This window comes from Otolemur garnettii, unplaced genomic scaffold, assembly GCF_000181295.1.
Source record: "Otolemur garnettii isolate 467f Iridium unplaced genomic scaffold, OtoGar3 scaffold00048, whole genome shotgun sequence".
In the NCBI taxonomy this organism is placed as follows: Eukaryota; Metazoa; Chordata; class Mammalia; order Primates; family Galagidae; genus Otolemur; species Otolemur garnettii.
Window position 1 is genome coordinate 7,018,225 of NW_003852443.1, and position 18,615 is coordinate 7,036,839.

Below are 18,615 nucleotides of genomic sequence, written 5' to 3' on the forward strand. Positions count from 1 at the left end.
TTTAGAGAGAGTCTCACTCTGTCACCCTTGGTAGAATGCTGTAGCATCACATCTCACAGCAACCTCCAGTTCTTGGGCTTAGGCTATTCTCTTGCCTCAGCCTCCCAAGTAACTGGGACTACAGGCTCCTGCCCCAACACCTGGCTATTTTTTTTGTTGCAGTTTGACTGGGGCCAAGTTTGAACCTACCACCCTCAGTATATGGGGCCAGCGCCCTACTCACTGAGCCACAAGTGCTGCCCTGAATCCCCAAATTCTTAAGTAATGATATTTTATGTTTAGTGAATATAATACTTTTAATTTTTTTTCTTTTTTACTTATTAAAAGAGAAAAAAATGACTATTGACTTTTGGGGATGCATATAGTTCCATGAATTTTTAACACATGTATACATTTGTATGACCATCACTTCAGTTAAGGTATAGAATGGTTCTATCACTTCATAAATCTGCCTCTTCACATTCTTAAGTGTCACAAACCACCATAACTAGTCTTGATAGTGGGACTACATTGTCCTCCCATCTCAAACTTGTAGCAAAAAATTGGCTAATTTATTATTCAACAAGTCTTCAATCCACCATCCTTACTAATGTATTTAAGTTTTTTCTACTTGCTAATTTTGCATTTTGTTGACTTACAATCATAATTAGAGATACGATTCATTTGTCCTCTCTATCAAATATCAACTAATCCAATCCTAATCTCTAACTCAAGGGATTTCTTAGATGATGTGTCAGTGGATCTGTTCTCGTTTGTGGTACATCTGTTTATAAGTCATGCTTTTTACATCATGTGCATTTGTTACATCAACTGCCAGTTGTCTGATGTTAATACTGGAGATTATTATCTGAAGTACACCAGAGAATCACTGCTGTGTTGTTTTTTATAGGCTCCCCAGACAAAGGTGTTTCTTTTTCTGAGCGTTTTAATGGCTATGTGCTGTACTTTTTGTGTTTGCATCCTTTTGTCTCTATTTCTCTGAATATGCATGATGCATATAAGTCACAAAGGGGAAATTTACGGAATCTAAGTCAAAACTGCATCAATATTTAAACAAAGGTTGCTTATTAACCAATGTGTTTTAGGCATTTAAGTGTACAACTGTGACAAGCATGTTCAGAGAATGAATTTTAATCTATAATACGTGAAAGTTAATAAATCATTTTAAAACAAAGATCTGATATTTTATATGCTGTTGAGAAGAGCCTTTGTTTATAACTTTTGTTTATGACAGATCAAAAATTAAGAAACTTAACTATATCTGTAATAATTGTCTTTAAGATCGTTTGAGACCATCTTAAGTATTATTAGCTCATAGAGGGAAAAGACTAGCAAGTTAATTTTTTTATCTGATCTGACTAACAAGTTAATTTTATCTTTGATCTGAAGTTTTCTTATTTTATGATTCTTTTAAGGCTTTTTAAGGCTTCTTTTATAAAAAGAAGATTTCTTGGGATCTGGTGATTCTCCTGTGGACTTTTTGTGTTATGATTTCAAATCAGTTTTTTATTTCTAACTTCTGGAGACATATTTCTATTGAGTGAGATTCTTCATTATCCTCATTAAGGAATTAATGTCATTAAGGAATAACACAGCTACTTTTATTTGCTTACTCTATTATCTACCCTTTGCAGTTGTAAATTGACTATTTTATCATTTGCTCTTCAGATGGATCCTGTGCAAAAAGCAGTCATTAACCACACATTTGGAGTGTCCATCCCCCCAAAAAAGAAACAAGTTATTTCTTGTAATGTCTGCCAGCTTCGCTTTAACTCGGATGTGAGTACCACTTTTTTATTGTTCTCTGTACTTTGTCAAGCTGAAATCTGGTCTGAATACGTACAGACATCTGTACGTGTCTGAGATGTACAGTCCGTCTCCTCACGCTTACATGAGCTCTAGCAGCCACTCCTAGTGGTCGCCCCACTTCTTTCAGTGTACCAGTTTTCCAAGGAATTTGGGCTCAATATTTAAAACTTAAACAATAGAGTATACTCAGACCGCCAAATCCATGGCTTCCACATGCACAGATTCCAAACCCATAGATTCAACCAACCTGAGATTGAAATATTTGGGGAAAATGTTAAATAACAATACAACAGTAAAAAATAATAAAAAATTTAAAAAACAATAAAAGGTAAAAGACAGTAAATGGTTAATATAAAAAATTAATCCCTCACACAGTGGTCATGACTATAATCCCGGCAATGGAGGGGCCAAGCCAGGAGGATCATTTGAGGACAGCTGGACAACATAGAAAGACCCCATGTCTACAAATAAATTTTTTAAATTAGCCAGATGTGGAGCCACGTGCCTGTGGTCCCACCTACTTGGGAGGCTGAAGCAAGAGGATCACTTGAGCCCAGGAGTTTGAGGCTACAGTGAGCTATGATTGCACTACTGCACTCCAGCTCAGAAGACAGAATGAGACCCTGTCTCTAAAAAAAGAAAAAACACAAGTATAGTCTAACAAAGAGAAGGGGAGAGGAAGGAGGGTGAGTGGTGGGATCTTACCTACTGTACACAGTGTGAAGATGTTCAGCATGCCCCCTGGATGAAGGGCTCAGCTACAACTTGAACTTTACCTTAGAAATGAAAATAGTGTGACCTAAACATTTGTGCCCTCATATTAATCTAAAATTTAAAAAATAAGAAAATAAGAATTCCTCTATGAAAGTAATCAAGGTCCCCTATACCATTTTATACTTAATTTCACCAATTATATTTACTTTTCAAAAATACTTGAATAGCAGAAAATAAGAAAAATGTTTTTAAAATAAAGTGGAATTAACAGTGCCTGTTGCTCAGTGGGTAGGACTCTGGCCACATACACCAAAACTGGCAGGTTTGAAACTGGCCTGGGCCAGCTAAAACAACAATGACAACTGCCATAACAACAAAAAAATAGCTGGGTGTTTTGGTGGGTGCCTACAGTGCCAGCTACGTGGGAGGCTGAGGCAAGAGAATCACTTAAACCCAAGAGTTTGAGGTTGCTGTGAGCTATAGCACCATGGCACTCTACCCAGGGTGACAGCTTGAGACTCTGTATCAAAAAAAATAAATAAATAAATAAAGTAAAATTAGGCCCCGCACAGTGGCTCATGACTGTAATCTTAGAACTCCAGGAGGCTCAGGTAGATGGATTCCTTGAGCTTAGGAGCTTGAACCAGCCTGAGCCAGAATGAGACTCCATCTCTAAAAATAGTTAGGTGTTATGGCAGGAGGCTGAGGCAAGAGAATAGCTTGAACCCAAGAGATTGAGCCTTCTGTGAGCTATGACATTAAGGCACTCTACCCAGGGTGACAAAGTGAGACTCTGTCCCATAAATAAATAAATAAATGTGAAATTATTACAAAAAAAAACTAAAATGCAATGGATGCTGAAGAAAAACCATTGTTATTACTCTTGTTACCAAGTGTCACATTTTCCATGGATGCCAGATCTTGCTAAATACCTGAGAGAATAATTAATTGACTATGTGATTTATATTTTGCCAGAACATGAACATACAGGGAAAGCTTCATAAATTACTTTATCTGGGTAGCATAAGCATCCTGCTAAAAAAAGATAAGGAGGAAAGGGAATAAATCAATCTCTTTCATGAAAGCAGATTTTAACAGTATAAATAAAATAACAGGAAAGCAAAATAAATAATATGAGAATGTTTGTAATACTAAAAAAAATAAAAAGTTTGCAATACTCAATTACCAATTAAAGCCAATGGCTGATGTCCTGAATTACTTGGCCCTAGAAGTCATTTTGCAAGAGTATGTTAAGGATTAATGGGTTTTGAAAATGCAGTAGACCCTTTATAAATTGACCACCCAAGGGACTGTAACAATCTGGTCAGGAGACAGAGGTGGTCAACATAAGGAACTAGCTCTACTGCAGTGACAGATACATGTGGTGCATGTCTGGTCTATGAAAATTAGGCAAATTTTAAAAGGTGGCCAATATAGGGACGTGGTCAACTATGAGGTTCTATTGTGTTAAAATACTGTTTGTATATAGCATTAGATAATGTTTTGCTAATTCTATCATAGAACCATAGTAAAAATTATGGTCATTGGAAGAGAGGAAATATGTTTATATGATTTATAAAATTATATTTAATGTGATTTCAAACAAAAGTTTAATAAAATTTGTTTGGTACCTGATGAAACTTCATGTATAAGAATCAAAATGTACCTAAGTAAATTGAGAAATGTACAGTGTTAATTCAAAGTCTCAATATTGTTAAGATGTCAATCTCCCCAAATTACTCTATAGATCCAGCACAATCCTGATCAAATTCAAAAAGCTATTTTTCTGTAGAAAATGACAAGCTGGTTTTCCTTCCTTCCTTCCTTCCTTTCTTTCTCCCTTCCATCCTTCCTTCCTTCCTTTGTTTTTTGAGGCAGAGTCCCACTTTATCACCTAGGTAGAGTGCCATGGCATCTTCAGAGCTCACAGCAGCCTCTAACTTCTGGGCTCAAGTGATCTTGCCTCCTGAGTAGCTGGGACTACAGGCACATACCACAATGCCCAACTAGTTTTTCTATTTTTAGTAGAGATGGGGTCTTGGTCTTGCTCAGGCTGCTCTGGAACTTTAAGCTCAAGCAACCCACCTTCCTTAGCCTCCCAGAGTGCTAGAATTATAGGGGTAAGCCACTGTGCCTGGCCTACAAGCTGTTTCTTAAATATGCAAAGAAAACCCCTAGAATAGACAAAACATTTTTTAAGTACAAATTTAGAAGACTTACACTTCCTGATTTCAATACTTACTATGAAACCTATAGAAATAGACTATGAAAATGGTGAAAGAATAGTAGACACACTGATCAATGGAACAGAATGGAATACAGAAATAGGCCCAGGACCTATAGAGTCAGTTAATTTTTAACAAAGTTGAGGAGGCAATTCAATGGAGAAAGGATAATCTTTCTAACAGACAGTGCTAGAACAATTACATATGTAAATGAACAATTATGAATCCCTTGAATTGAAAAATATATATTTGCATGCTTTGAAATCATAGTAGTTTTTTAAAATATATTTAAAAATCTATCCCATTCCACCATCTTCCCACCCTCCATGCCATTCCCCATTGGTACCACTTTAATATTTTTGCATACATAGTATCTTTCCAGGATTTGTTTATGCAGATATAACCTAATATATATACTATTTTCTCCCTTTTCTACTATTTACACTTTTCTTTACATTTGTTTTTCCTTTTTTTTTGCAGTTTTTCGCTGGGGCTGGGTTTAAACCCGCCACCTCCAGCATATGGGGCCAGCGCCCTACTCCTTTGAGCCACAGGTGCTACTCTGTCTTATATTTTATATATCACAAGATATCCTGGAGAATTTTTCCTATCAGAACATAGAAAGATTCTTTATTCCATTTTTTGTTTTTTCTTTTTGTTTCCTGAGACTCAGTCTTGCTCTGTTGTTGGGTTTGGAATGCAGTGGCATCATCATAACTCACTGCAACCTCCAATTTCTGGGTTCAAGTGTTCCTCTTCTCTCAGCCTCCCAAGTAGTTGGACTTATAGGCACCTGATAATTTGCTATGAAAGCAGTCAAAAACTAATACTGTAGTCTACGTGTCGTGGACATTCCATAGTTTAGGCAATTAATCCCTTATAGGTGATCTACTGTATGGCAAGTACTTTGCTAGTCTCCAGAGTCCAGCAGCAACTTTTTTCTAGCCAACATTATGAATAAAAATATTTAAGAGGCCAAGGATGGTGGCTCATACCTATAATCTTAGCACTCTGGGAGAACAAGGCAAGAGGACAACTTGAGGTCAGGAGTTTGAGAGCAGCCTAAGAGCAGGACCCTGTCTCTACTAAAACCAAAAAAAAAAAATTAACCAGGTGTAGTGCTGTGCAATTGTGGTTCTAGCTATTTGGGAGGCTGAGGCAAGTGTCTGAGACAGGAGAATTCCTTGAGCTCAGGACTTTGAGGTTTCACTGAGCTATGACGATGCCGTTCCACTCTAGCCTGGGCAACACAGGAAAACGCTATTATTAAAAACCTCTCTTAGGGTAATATAAACACCTCTATCTAGTAAATAGAATAGCTAAGACCCAGAAAGAATGAATATAAATTTTGTTTCTTATTTGCATCATGGCTTGGATGGGGGGGAGATTTTTCTTTCTACCCAAGAATTGTTCTTGGAGTAGGTCTCAACTTTGACTTGACTACAATTCTATGATTGCCATTTTCTTTGTATTTACCAATAGGACATGGACAAATGCGCACACATAAGCATATGGCCACCAACTTTCCTGTCACTGCTCAAAAACTCTGTTGATAATAAAAAAAAGACCTTAAATTTATGAGCCATTCTTAGACTCTGGGCAGTAAAGCCCCAAAGTCTGGATGGCAAATGCACAAATGTGACGTATACACGTTCTCAGTGTTTAGTAATGGTTCTATAATCTGCATAACTAAGCTCTGAAACTGAGCATTTTTTATTTGGGGGAGAGTTTATTATTTTATAATTACCCTATTTACATTTTAATGTAAGAATTAAGAAGATGCTCATCCTTATATTTTTAATAACATTTCTAAATCAGCCTGAGACGGAATTGGCTTCACTCTTTCAGTATAGAAAATATGTTTATTGAAAAATCTGGAAAGGCAGATTTGCACAGTAAATAGACTGCATTTTGCAGTTCTTCATTACCCATATAAAATGTACCAGGGTAGGCCTCATGCATTAAAATTCGATGTGACCTACTTTAAGTGCTCTGTAGCCCCCCCTTGTCCAGCTTTTATCGTCTCTGTAGAACTTCGCTGTTGAAAAGCAAAAGGCTACAGCTTTATGCACACAATACAGTGCTATGTAAATGAGCAAGCATTAATCACAAACATTTCCCAAATGAACCTTTACAAACTAACACCATTAAGTTTGCCAGGAAGCAGGCGCGGCAATCCAGGAATAACACCCTTTCCAGCTGAGTCCCAGGCATCTGTACAAATGTGCTCAGCACCCCGTCCCTACTTTCTTCTTGACCATCTTTTTTGTTTCTAACCTTTCTGTAAGCTGAATGAAGCTGTCCTGAACCTGGATGTTTCTTTATTCCCCAGTAAAGAAGTGGACTGCAACTGCAGCGTGGTCAGAAACTAATAAGCCTAAATCTGAACTGTTACCTTTTAGCTAGGAAGTGCCATTTCCAGAGTGAAGCCTTGCCAGGGAAATAAGCTCAAATGCACTTTAAAAAAATGTTTGAGCCTAACATTTCCCTTGTTTTGGCTACGTTGAAAGTTGGCAGATCCCGGATCATTCTCATTTACATATTAGTTTCAGTTCCTTGGAGAATAATAACTGAAGGATGAAAGAAACTAATTCTTACACTAAATCAAATCATTACCCAAAATCTTATCAAAATCAAATTCTTAAACAAATTCCTACCCAATAGTAGGGAAAGTCAATTCCCTTAAATGTTAAAACAAACAAACAAACAAACAAACAGGTTGTATTGTTATCTCAGAGTATAGTTCATTATAAATACCCTTAATATGGGACTGAATTCTTTATGCTTTATAGACAAATCAAAATAAATGCATAAGGATCTTTCTAATCTATTTTTATATACTTTAATTCAGGAATTGGCCCTGAAATTGTGGTACTTAGCATTAATACCACAATTGATTAGGCATGAGATACCATTCCCCTAAATGCTGATGCTGTTGGTTTCATTACTTGCTTGGTACTAATCCACTGGATTTTTCAGACTGCTTTCTGAACAGCATTATAAACTCTGAGCCCCTAAAATTCCCATTTTTTAAATTTTATCTTGGTTTGCGCTAACTCTAAGTCTGCCATTTTCTTACAGTTTGTTTTATCTTTTAGTTTTAGGTTATCCATTATCTCCCTCATTTTAGCCCTCTCTTCTTTTTGCTGTTCTATTTCCTCATGTCTGAAGACATAAGGGGACGACCTCATGCCATTTTGTTGATTTACATTAGGTGCAAATTAAGTACAAATGGATAGAACATTAAAGGTTTGCTTGGAAGTTAAATTGGTCGGGTGAGCAGCGTTTGGGTGAACATTTCTATGGGCAGCTCTGACTCTCCTGTTCTTTACTATAAATCTATCTGGGAAATTTCACAAAGTGCATTCAACAATTGTCCTTAATTCCCATGGGACTGCAGTTTCCATAAAATTCATACAGAACTCAGTGCCACCTCTCTATGCATTTTGAATCTTTGTCAGTTTAGTAGTTTTCACTTGGGTAAGGTTGTTTGAGTCATGCCCTTCTGGGCTTTTAGTCTGTATCTCTTTTTATGGTATTTATTCATTCCCACTTCCTGATTTGTTTAGCAGTTAGTATAGTACAGTAAAACCTCTTATCAGTCTTGTCTAAACAAACGGGCCCATCTACCAATTGTCATTTAAGAGGCCTTAGTGCTGTCTCTACTAGAGGCCCTGGCATTCTCTGTCACCCAGCAGAAGACGTGAGCCATCAAGAGATTAGGGAGAAAATCACAATTTTAGATTCCACATAAATTCCCTTTCCACATGCTGTTGGCTAGCCCTCCATCTCCCTTGGCCACCAGGCCTAACTCCACTTCTCCACCAGCTGCCGGGAGGCAGCAAGTCCCTGCAGCAGCTGTGCTTCTTTCTGAGAAATCAGAGCAGCCAGGGGAATAGAGCTCCATTAGATACCATGTTTGAAGATGTCCCTTGCAACAAAAGCAGAAGAGACACTCAGCTTCAAGGGCTCCAACTTTGGTTTTCTGAAGGATCCAGCTTTTTATTTGTTGTTCTGTAACATTCTTGTAGGGGATTCCACATTTTGCTCCTGAGGGCCTCACACTTGCTTTTAACTCAAGGAATTCTGGGTGTCATCTGTGTTTCTCTTCCCTGTGCTCCCCTCAAAACCATCACCCTTCTCCTTCCTTTCATCTCTACTCAGTCTTCTCCTTTTCTTCTCTTTTTTTTCCTTCTTTCTCTTTCTTTTACCCAAAAGTACAACAAAAACAGTTTTTCTTTGACATTTATAGTTTCTTCATTAAGCTTTTTTTTTTTAGCTTAACAACTAGATTTATTGCTTTAAGTTTATATGTACTTCACTTGGAAAAGCCTCCAGAAGGCCAAAAAAAACCCCAAAACCATACTAAGCACATTATTTGAAACTCAAACCAATATACTGTTTAAAAAAAAAAAAAGTTGGGCAGCTCCTGTGGCTCAGTGAGTAGGGCGCCAACCCCATGTACCAAGGGTGGCAGGTTCAAACCTGGCCCCGGCCAAACTGCAACAAAAATATAGCTGGGCATTGTGGCAGACACCTGTAATCCCAGCTACTCGGGAGGCTGAGGCAGGAAAATCTCCTAAGCCCAAGAACTGGAGGTTGCTGTGAGCTGTGATGCCACAGCACTCTACCAAGGGAGACAAAGTGAGACTCTGTCTCTTAAAAAAAAAAAAAAGTTTATCTTTTATTTCCTGAATTTTCAGTCATTGTATTTGAAGGAACTTTACCCAAACAGATATGTCAGAAAAATTTGAACATTCATCTTCCAATATTTGATGTTCTCCACCTGACCATCACATATACAAAAAAAAAAAAAAGTCCATGCATGTATGAACTCTACAGATTAACTATTTCCTCCTATAAACACACACATAAATATATACAGAGAGTGCCAAAAAAAAGTATACATACTTTAAGCAAGGAAAAAACTGTATTAAAGTTGCAATACTCAAGTCACATTTGATTTCTGCCATTAGCAGAGGAGCTCAAAGCGACTTACATTCATCTTTCATTATCGATACATATTGAGTATGACAGTTTAATAGTTTTTTCTTTCTTAAAATGTGCATACATTTTTGGCACCTTCTATATATTCATAATTATTGCCTGCCACTCATACACATCTAAAGTATTTCCTTGAAAGCCCTTGAGATAGATAGCAGTTCCTTTAGTGTATAAATTTATATGTATAAATATGTATATATACACAATATACATTTGTGTATAAGCTCTGTGTGTGTGAGAATACTGGTCCCTGAGGTGTTAGATTTCACCTATACTAATAGTAGTCTCCCACGTAGAAACAAAGTAAGCCATGGACGTTGATCCTCATGGGAAAGTGAGTTTATGATAATGGGGTTTGGAGAAAGTCACTTAAACTGAACTCTGCAGCATCTGATTTAATAACGAGATACTGGTGTGATAATAATCTCATTGCTGGGCTGGGAACTGAAAAGCTAGTTGCAAAGTTTACATCTGATGTTCAGCAGTACAAATCATTAGATAAATGAATAACATTGTAAGTTTGAAAAACCAACTGGTTCTGCCAAGAAAAAGATACTGAAAAGAGAAGGAATCAATAGCATCAAATGGAAATCTAGAAAATGATAGCCTGCTTTTGTCAAACATTTTACATTTTTCCCATAAATAAGACTTTATATTGATTCTTAGGTTTGGAGGGTAGTGAAGCAGATAGGAGGTAATTAAAAGCATAAATCTCAGGAGCTCGGGAAGGTAATTCTCTACTTTGTAGACAGAGCTGACAAAATGATGAACATTTTTTGCTTCGACATGACAGAAATATAGCATGATTACAGAGAGCAGGACAGACCGTGCTAAAAGTTTTGTTCAATAGCTGCTGCTTAACAAGCCCATAACAAAGTTCAGTCAGCTTTTTTTGAAGCATATAGTAGTTACTTATTAAATTAAGAAAAAAAACTTGCTTTCAAAGTAGCACTATAATTTTATAAAAATATTGCACACTTTTCCAGAATTACATTATTTAAAATGATATTTGGGGATGGTGCCCATAGCTCAGTGGGTAGGGCTCTGGCCAAATATACCAGGACTGACAGGTTCCAACCTGGCCTGGGCCAGATAAAACAACAATGACATCTACAACAAAAAAATAGTTGGGCATTGTGGTGGACATCTGCAGTCCCATCTACTTGGGAGGCTAAGGCAAGAGAATTGCTTAAACCCAAGATTTTGAGGTTGCTGTGAGCTGTGATGCCACAGTACTCTACCCAGGGTGACATAATGAGACTCAAAAATAAATAAATAAATAAATAAATAAATAAATAAAATGATATTTGGATACTTTAGGATAGGTTTTAGATTATCACTGAAAGGGGAAGACTGGTTTAAAAGTAAAGTTTTTAAAAGGGAGCATTAGAGTGAAGTTTTAAAAAGGGACACCAGATCCTTGGCAGTGCCTGTGGCTCAAAGGGGTAGGGCGTCAGCCCCATATGCCAGAGGTGGCAGGTTCAAACCCAGCCCCAGTCAAAAACTGCAAAAAAAAACAAAAAAAAAGGGACACCAGATCCTGTAACTAATGGGGAAATTATGCAACACACATCATTTGATATTTTTGTTGCTTTTCTTTGAACACACAGATACCTCACAGGACATGTTATTTTATTTTATGTTTATTTTTTTGACATGTTACTTTACCTATTTACATGCGTTTAATAAAAGTTGAAAGAACATCATCAGCCAAATAAGATGTTGGAAAGAACAAAAGATTTGAATGTTACAAGGAAAGTACCAAAACCCACCCCTACTCTTCAGTATACATTCTTAACAGAAAACTACTTACTACCTATGATTCATAGCCAAAATTGCAGGCTTTGGTACCTTTCCATTAAATATTGGTTTGCTGATATTCATACCACCTTTTAAAAAAATGCTATGGGTCTTCTTTTCTCCTATGCAGAATTTCTGTGTTAGTGAATCTTTTAGTCAAAAGGAAAAGAGTCCCAAAAGGATGTGTAAGTCATTGTGCTGGTCATTTTCTTTCATCTAGAAGTTGTTTTGCCACTTGGTAGTTGAGGGAAGACAGCTGAGGACTTAGGTATTTTCCTTCTTCACTTGGTTTGGATTTCTTTAGTTGAGACTGTTGCAGAATCCTTAATAACAAGAAAATGTTTTATTAAATTTTTGTGGGTTGAGATTCTTCCGTTAAAAAATTTATTCCACATAACATGAAGAACAGGTAGAGTCTCTATGCTGAACACCCATAGGTTGATCAGTTGGTGGTTTAAATTTTAAAGTTTATATTCAGATTTTATTAGGGGCAAACTTGGTTTCCCACAGCTTGTCTTTTATTCTCTGTGCTTGAGTAGGGAATTGGCCATGACTTTCACAACCTTTACAAGAAGAAAAAAAGTATTATTTATATAAGACAAAAACGAAAAGAAGCTGGATGAAGCACAAAGTAAGTGTGTCTATTCCACTATTTTCAAGAGTCTGATTTAATGCAGTTCAGAACTTCTGCAGAAGAGATACCTTTTAACTACTTTCATGTCTCAAGCAGCTCTTTGAACAAAGTGACAGCATTTTGCCTGGAGGCCAGAGAACTTTAGATGTGATATACTGGGTCAACCTTAAGAGCAGTTCTTCTGGAAAGTGTAACTGGCTATAAGGCTTGAGGGATTCAGGGGCAGCAGATGGAGAAGTGTTGCTCTAGCTAATTTTTAAAACTTTAGGTTAGAAAGACTTTGTTGGCAAAATAGTGCTGGTTAACATGAGTTCTTCAAGGAAGGTAAACAAGTGTGAACTTGGCTAAGACAGAAAAGAGTGGAAATAGTTTCTGTCTTGAAAGGAAGACCCGAGAAATACCCTCATAGACCTGGTTATTAGCTGGAGAAACAAAACTAATACACTGGTGAACTGTATGATGTTAATCCAGGAGGATACATTTAATGACAAATTTAGGAATGGAGATAGGACATGAGCTAAAGCACTCCTAAGAGGAAGGCTGGCATTTGATAGATACTTTCCTCCCAGGCTGTGTCCTTGACACTCTTCGCATATATAATCTCTGTGTTTCCACAAGAGTTTTTGAATAAGGTGAACCCAAGACAAACATCAGAGATTGTCAGGATTTGAAGGAGAGAGAATTGAAGAATTATAAAATATTACAGATAAAATAGGTATGGCGTGTTAAGCCTATGATCTGTGGATAGGCTGCAGGTAGCCCATAGACCCCCAAAAACTACACAAAAATTTGTAAGTCTGCATCGCTGAAGCTATGTTCACTTAAGACAGGTGATTGATTCTTTCCTTCTTTCAGGTGAATGTTCCACAGTTTCCTATGGCAACATGTTCTAGGGTTTTATTCATTCATTCATTCATTTTTAAGGCAAAATCTCACTGGGTAGAGTACCATAACAACATCATAGCTCACAGCAACCTCAAACTCTTGGATTTAAGCGATTCTCTTGCCTCAGCTTCCCACAGGCACCGGCCACAACTCTGAGTTATTTTTAGAGACGGGGGTCTCACTCTTGCTTACGCTGGCTTTGAATTCCTAAGCTCAAGTGATCCACCTGCCTTGGCCTCCCAGAGTGCTAGGATTATAAGAGTGAACCAACACACTCTGCCTCATGTTCTAGGATTTAATCACTTTTAGTAACTAGTATTTTTTTCTTACCCAACTCTTAAAAATTGAAAAGAAAATAAATTTTGGTCTTTTATTCATTCACTGCAGTCTTACATTTTAGACCACATAAAGAGTAAGCATTGTATTCACTACTTAGAAAACAGATCTGATGAACAAGGACTCCAGAGAATATATCACTCTGTTAAGGTTCTGACTTTTAGGGCTGAGAATATGGTTTACCTCATTAATTTGTGTTTTCTTAAGATTGAAAATATGTTTTAACTCTAACAAATAATAATTGTGTTACTTATCAGTGTATATCTCCATATCTGACGTTCACTGCAGATAATGTTTAACATTCCCTCCACTATGGGATGAAGGCATTTTCAGTAATAGTTGTGAAATACAATAAGAACGCACTTCACAGTTGGCACTGTCACACTCTTAAATTTAAAACACAAAAATTTCAAGTAGTCATGTAAAGTGAAAGAATTGAAATATCTCAAGTTTTATTTCTTTGTCTTTAAAATAACTGTGCTGTCATTGGTTAAAATCAACTGCGGAAATGCACTGCTGTGCGTGGCATAGGGTTTGCAAACTTGAACTGCCTCTGAAACTAATTTGGATGATTTCTAACCATTAGGAACTTACTCTTCAAATAGACAGGTGGCAGAGTCCCTTGAATGGGGAATTCAATTGTATAACTACAAGTTCTTCCATGTAGTTAATTAAAAGATAAGTAAGAAAAATGTGCTAATTCTAAGTTTACCTACAGGGCAGGTGTGGTGGCTCACCTGTAATCCCAGCACTCTGGGAGGCTGAAGCCGATGGAGTACTTGAGCTTGGGAGTTTGAGACCAGCCTGAACAAGAGCAAGACCCTGTCTCTACTATAAGCAGAAACAACTAGCTGGGGTGGTGGTGCGTGCCTGTAGTCCCAGCTACTGGGGATGCTAAGGCAAAAGGATCCTTTGAGCCCAAGAGTATGAAGTTGCTGTGAGCTGTGATCATGCCATGCCCCCCCCCACTCTACCCAGTATGGCAATGAGACTGTAAAAAAAAAAACAAAACAACTTACCTACATATTATTAAAACTCAATTGTCACCACAGCAGTTGTTTCGAACTTAGACCAACAAATAAAATTACTTTCAGGGTAAAGTATTTTGTTATTATACTTAGAATTCCCAGGATATAATGAGAGTAAATAGCAGACTGATTTTTAGTCAATTTTATTTTTATTTTTAAATTATCTACAGACAAGGAAACCCATTAGTTCCTGCACCTGAGGTAGAAAATCTCACAGTCCCACCTCCAGGATACCACTGACATTTGTTATTCAGTTAATATTAATAGGATTTTTAGTTCTGCTTTAATTACGTGTTACATCCAGGAGATATGTAATGCTGACTATAGTCACCAAATCCTTGCCTTTTTATCTTGGATAATGCCCATGTTCTCTAAAAAGTACATTTCATTATCTCTGATCTTTGAGCTTAAGGTAGTTTCCTGCTTTTTGCCCTGGAAAGAAAGAACATTCTGTTATTTGAGACACCTATGGAATGCTTTTATATAATGATTTATTTTTATATGTCATGAATTTTTAATGGCTTTTTCTTACATCATTTGAGAGGAATGGAAAAGGCTCTTAGATTCACTAAAGGAGTAGTTAGGGTTATTTGTTATAGTTTTGTAATTTAAATTGTTTAAGCCCACAGAATGCCATACGTACACTTTTAAACTAAAACTACTAACAATCTCTTTTTAAGATTTAATTTATACATTTGCACAGATGGTCATAGAAGGAGGTATTCATTAACATCTGTAAATGCTGGGAAAATGATGGATGTCTATATTTGTAAAATGCCAGAATAGAATTACTGAGTTTGCAGATGTAGATTTAAAAATACAAAATTTGAATATCTGAAAAACATTCTTTTTAAGCTCGCTTTCTAGAGATTCAGACATTGAATAATTGTCTTTTGCATAAATTTCCATTTTTATAAGTTCAGTAAATTCTTATTAATTTGGACTACGTTAATTTAGGGATTTGTGATCATTCAGGTATAGGCAGATTATGCTTTTGTTTGGTCCAAATTCTTTCTTCAAAGATAATGCAAATGATTGTTATAAAGGAGGTTGAAGCATAGAGATTTAGCAAACTAGCAAAAACATTTTTCTATGCATACTTAAGGACCTAAGAGTGCTCTTTAAAACACAAGCAATAATATAGTATAAAATAATTCTGATATCTTAACAAATCCCTGAAGAATCTCTGCTGTTAATAGATAACATCATTTCTACAAAAATGTTCTACTTTTTGAACTTTTTAAATCATTTCATTACGCTTGTACCTGAATCATTCCATATTCATGAGGTTTTTACAAAATTATCATCATTTATTAAAAGTAACATTATCGCCGTTTTAAAATGAATGTCTTTGTTACTTGTTTAACATTTCTCTGGAAGTCTCTTAGGTCATGTATTTAACCCAGATAATATCTAGATTCATATTTCAAGCCAAGCAAACATTGTTTTGAGGTATGAATATCTAAGTTAGTTATCTACACTGGTCAAATTAGCTGAATAATCAATAAATCGTTGCGTATGTGTTCTGAGAGTCTATCTTGATATATAAGTAATTGAACTATTGTATATAAGAATGGCTTTTCTAATAATTGAGCCATTGGTCTGTTGTGTATCTGATCATTTCACACTGACACCAGTCAAGCAACCAGACCCCCCAAATCATAACAACCAATGACCCTTGCTTCAGTTCACTACGTCCAGTCATAGTTCTGTAGCCTCTGTGATCAACTGTTGCATGTGGCTGTTTCTTTTATGGGGTAAGGGGTATATCACCCAGGCAGAAATAAGTCAGGAATCTGAAGGAAGAGTTGGGTGCTCATTTGATTACGGCCACTGTCAATACCAAAGCCGTCCTTCTGTTACTTACCTAGCATCCCCCAAATTCAGGTTCCTGACCAATTAGACCCATCCCCAGTGTAGTTCTTGCCCCTGGCCTCAGTAGTTCTTGCCCCTTGCTGTCCTTCAGCCACAGTAGCTTCCTTTTATATCCATATATCTGCTAAACCACTTTGCCGTCCCATTTTTGGTCTAAGTTCATAACTTTTCTTTCAGGTCTCAACATAGATGTCTCTTCCTCAAAGGAAATTTTTTTTTTTTTTTGTAGAGACAGAGTCTCACTTTTAGCCCTTGGTAGAATGCCATGGTGTCACACAGCAACCTCCAACTCCTTGGCTTAAGCAATTCTCTTGCCTCAGCCTCCCAAGTAGCTGAGACTACAGGCGCCCGCCACAATGCCTGGCTATTTTTTGGTTGCATTTCGGCCAGGGCCGGGTTTGAACCTGCCACCCTCTGGATATGGGGCCGGTGCCCTATTCACTGAGCCACAGGCCCTGCCCCCAAAGGAGATTTTCTAGACTCCATAGTCTAAATTATCTCCACTTCCTTCAGTAACAATTTTATAACACCCCAACTCTTGCGGATATATTTATAGCAGATGTTGGGTAAGAATCTTTGATTTTGTTTGTGGGTACTTTGATGGCAATCTAGGTTCTGGGTAAAAACCTTGGTTATAGATATCCTTAGTGGGATGTTTTTCTTAGTTTCTTGGTGTTAGTAGGCTATAGCAGTGCAGTGCTAATTGTGTGGGCAAAATCCCTATTTCTCTTTGATGAGAGAGATGATGGTCTTTGTAAACCTTTCTCTTTCCCCAGCCCTATGGTCTTCTTAGCAGTAAGTTGTATTGTCACACACAGTTCAATCTCTGAGACAGTAGGTATTGCTTGTGGGTGACACCTCATCCTGTTATGCTTTAGTCAGTAAATACTCTAAAGTGCTATGCAAATTGGCCTCCTTCTCATTAGGTGGTGCTTGCCAGAAAGAGTAAGCTGCAGTCTTGTTGTTGTTGTTGTTGTTGTTGTTGTTGTTTTGTTTTTTATTGAAACAGAGTCTCACTATGTCACCCTTGGTAGAGTGCCATGGCATCACAGCTCACAGGAACCTCAAATTCTTGGGCTTAAGCTATTCTTTTGCCTCAGCCTTCCAATTAGCTGGGACTACAGGCACCTGCCACAACACCTGGCTATTTTTTTTGTTGCAGTTGTCACTGCTGTTTAACTGGCCCGGGCTGGGTTCAAACCTGCCAGCCTATGGGGTATGTGGCTAGCACTGTAACCATTGTACTACAGGCACCAAGCCCAAGCTGCAGTCTTGTTTTGGGGACCTGCGGCCAGCTGTAATCCCTCAAGAGAAGCACTCAAATGCTCCAGGTGATGGATGGGGCCCTGGAATTTCCAGGTGTGTTCTTATTCTCTGCCACAGAGGAGGCAGGTGGGGGAGTGAGGCTGGGTGCAGCTGGATTGGGTGAGCTTTCCCTCAGGCTCCACAAAAGCTGGAAAGGTAGCTGTTTGAGCAGGGTTAAAAGGTCTGCTCCCAGCTTCTGGGGAAGGAAGTTAGGGAGGAGCTAAAGTGGCTCCACCCAACCAGATAGTGTGCTTGTAGAGGTAGGGTTGTCTGAGATTCACATTCTGGCTGACCAGCTCTTAAACCTCCCCCTGGCTTGTGTGTGTGCCTGTCCATGAAACAGTGATGGGCATGGAGCTCCCAAATTGGGTACCACAAATCCACTACAGGTCCTCAAAGGAAGAGGCATGGGCCCCACTCTCTGTGGAGGCCTCAGTCCATACACCCACTGGAGAAAGGCAGCTACTCACCAACTTCTTGGTGCAAATTGCTCTTTCAGTTGGAAAGGGTGGGAGAGGGGCTGCAGCTCCTGATCAGCCGAAGCACCCGACTACCTGCACTTGGTATGACTCTTGGGTGGGCTTTTCCTTGGTGAAGGACCCACCCTAATTCAATAGAGCAGTTTTCCTGTGGGGATATGGGCAGTCTCCCAGATCACCACGTCTTGGAACCTCACAGTATTCTCCCATCAGTTCTATCCATGCAGGCTCGCTTACCACCTAAGTCCAACTTCCAGACCTCCTCCATGTGTTCTCCAGCAACCCTCTGAATCTAGGAGGCACAGAGTCCAACCTGCTTTTTTGATCTGCTGGGATGAAACTCTGTGAAATGCTGTTGAACAGGGAGCACATTGGGCACACTGGCTCTATTACAGTTCCTGTGGGGGAAAGAGGTGGGTCCCTTTCCATGGTACCTCAGCAAGTAGTATGTACCTGCTGGGAGAGACAGTCACTTGCCAAGTTCTCAGCACAATCTGCTCTCCTGGATGGAATGGGTGGGT

The 18,615-nt window shown here is 38.1% G+C and overlaps 1 protein-coding gene across 10 annotated transcripts in view; it reads left to right on the top strand.

Moving 5' to 3' along the window:
- ZNF385B (zinc finger protein 385B) overlaps nucleotides 1–18,615 on the top strand; it is a 424,371-nt gene that overhangs the window by 357,826 nt on the left and 47,930 nt on the right. For all 10 annotated transcript variants that reach the window (XR_002773778.1, XM_023514152.1, XM_023514150.1 and 7 more), the window contains one exon: nucleotides 1,669–1,779. Coding sequence is in view for 9 of the 10 variants with exons in the window: in XM_023514152.1 (XP_023369920.1) it covers nucleotides 1,669–1,779 (111 nt within the window). In the remaining variant the exon portion in view is untranslated. The remainder of the gene's footprint in view (nucleotides 1–1,668; nucleotides 1,780–18,615) is intronic.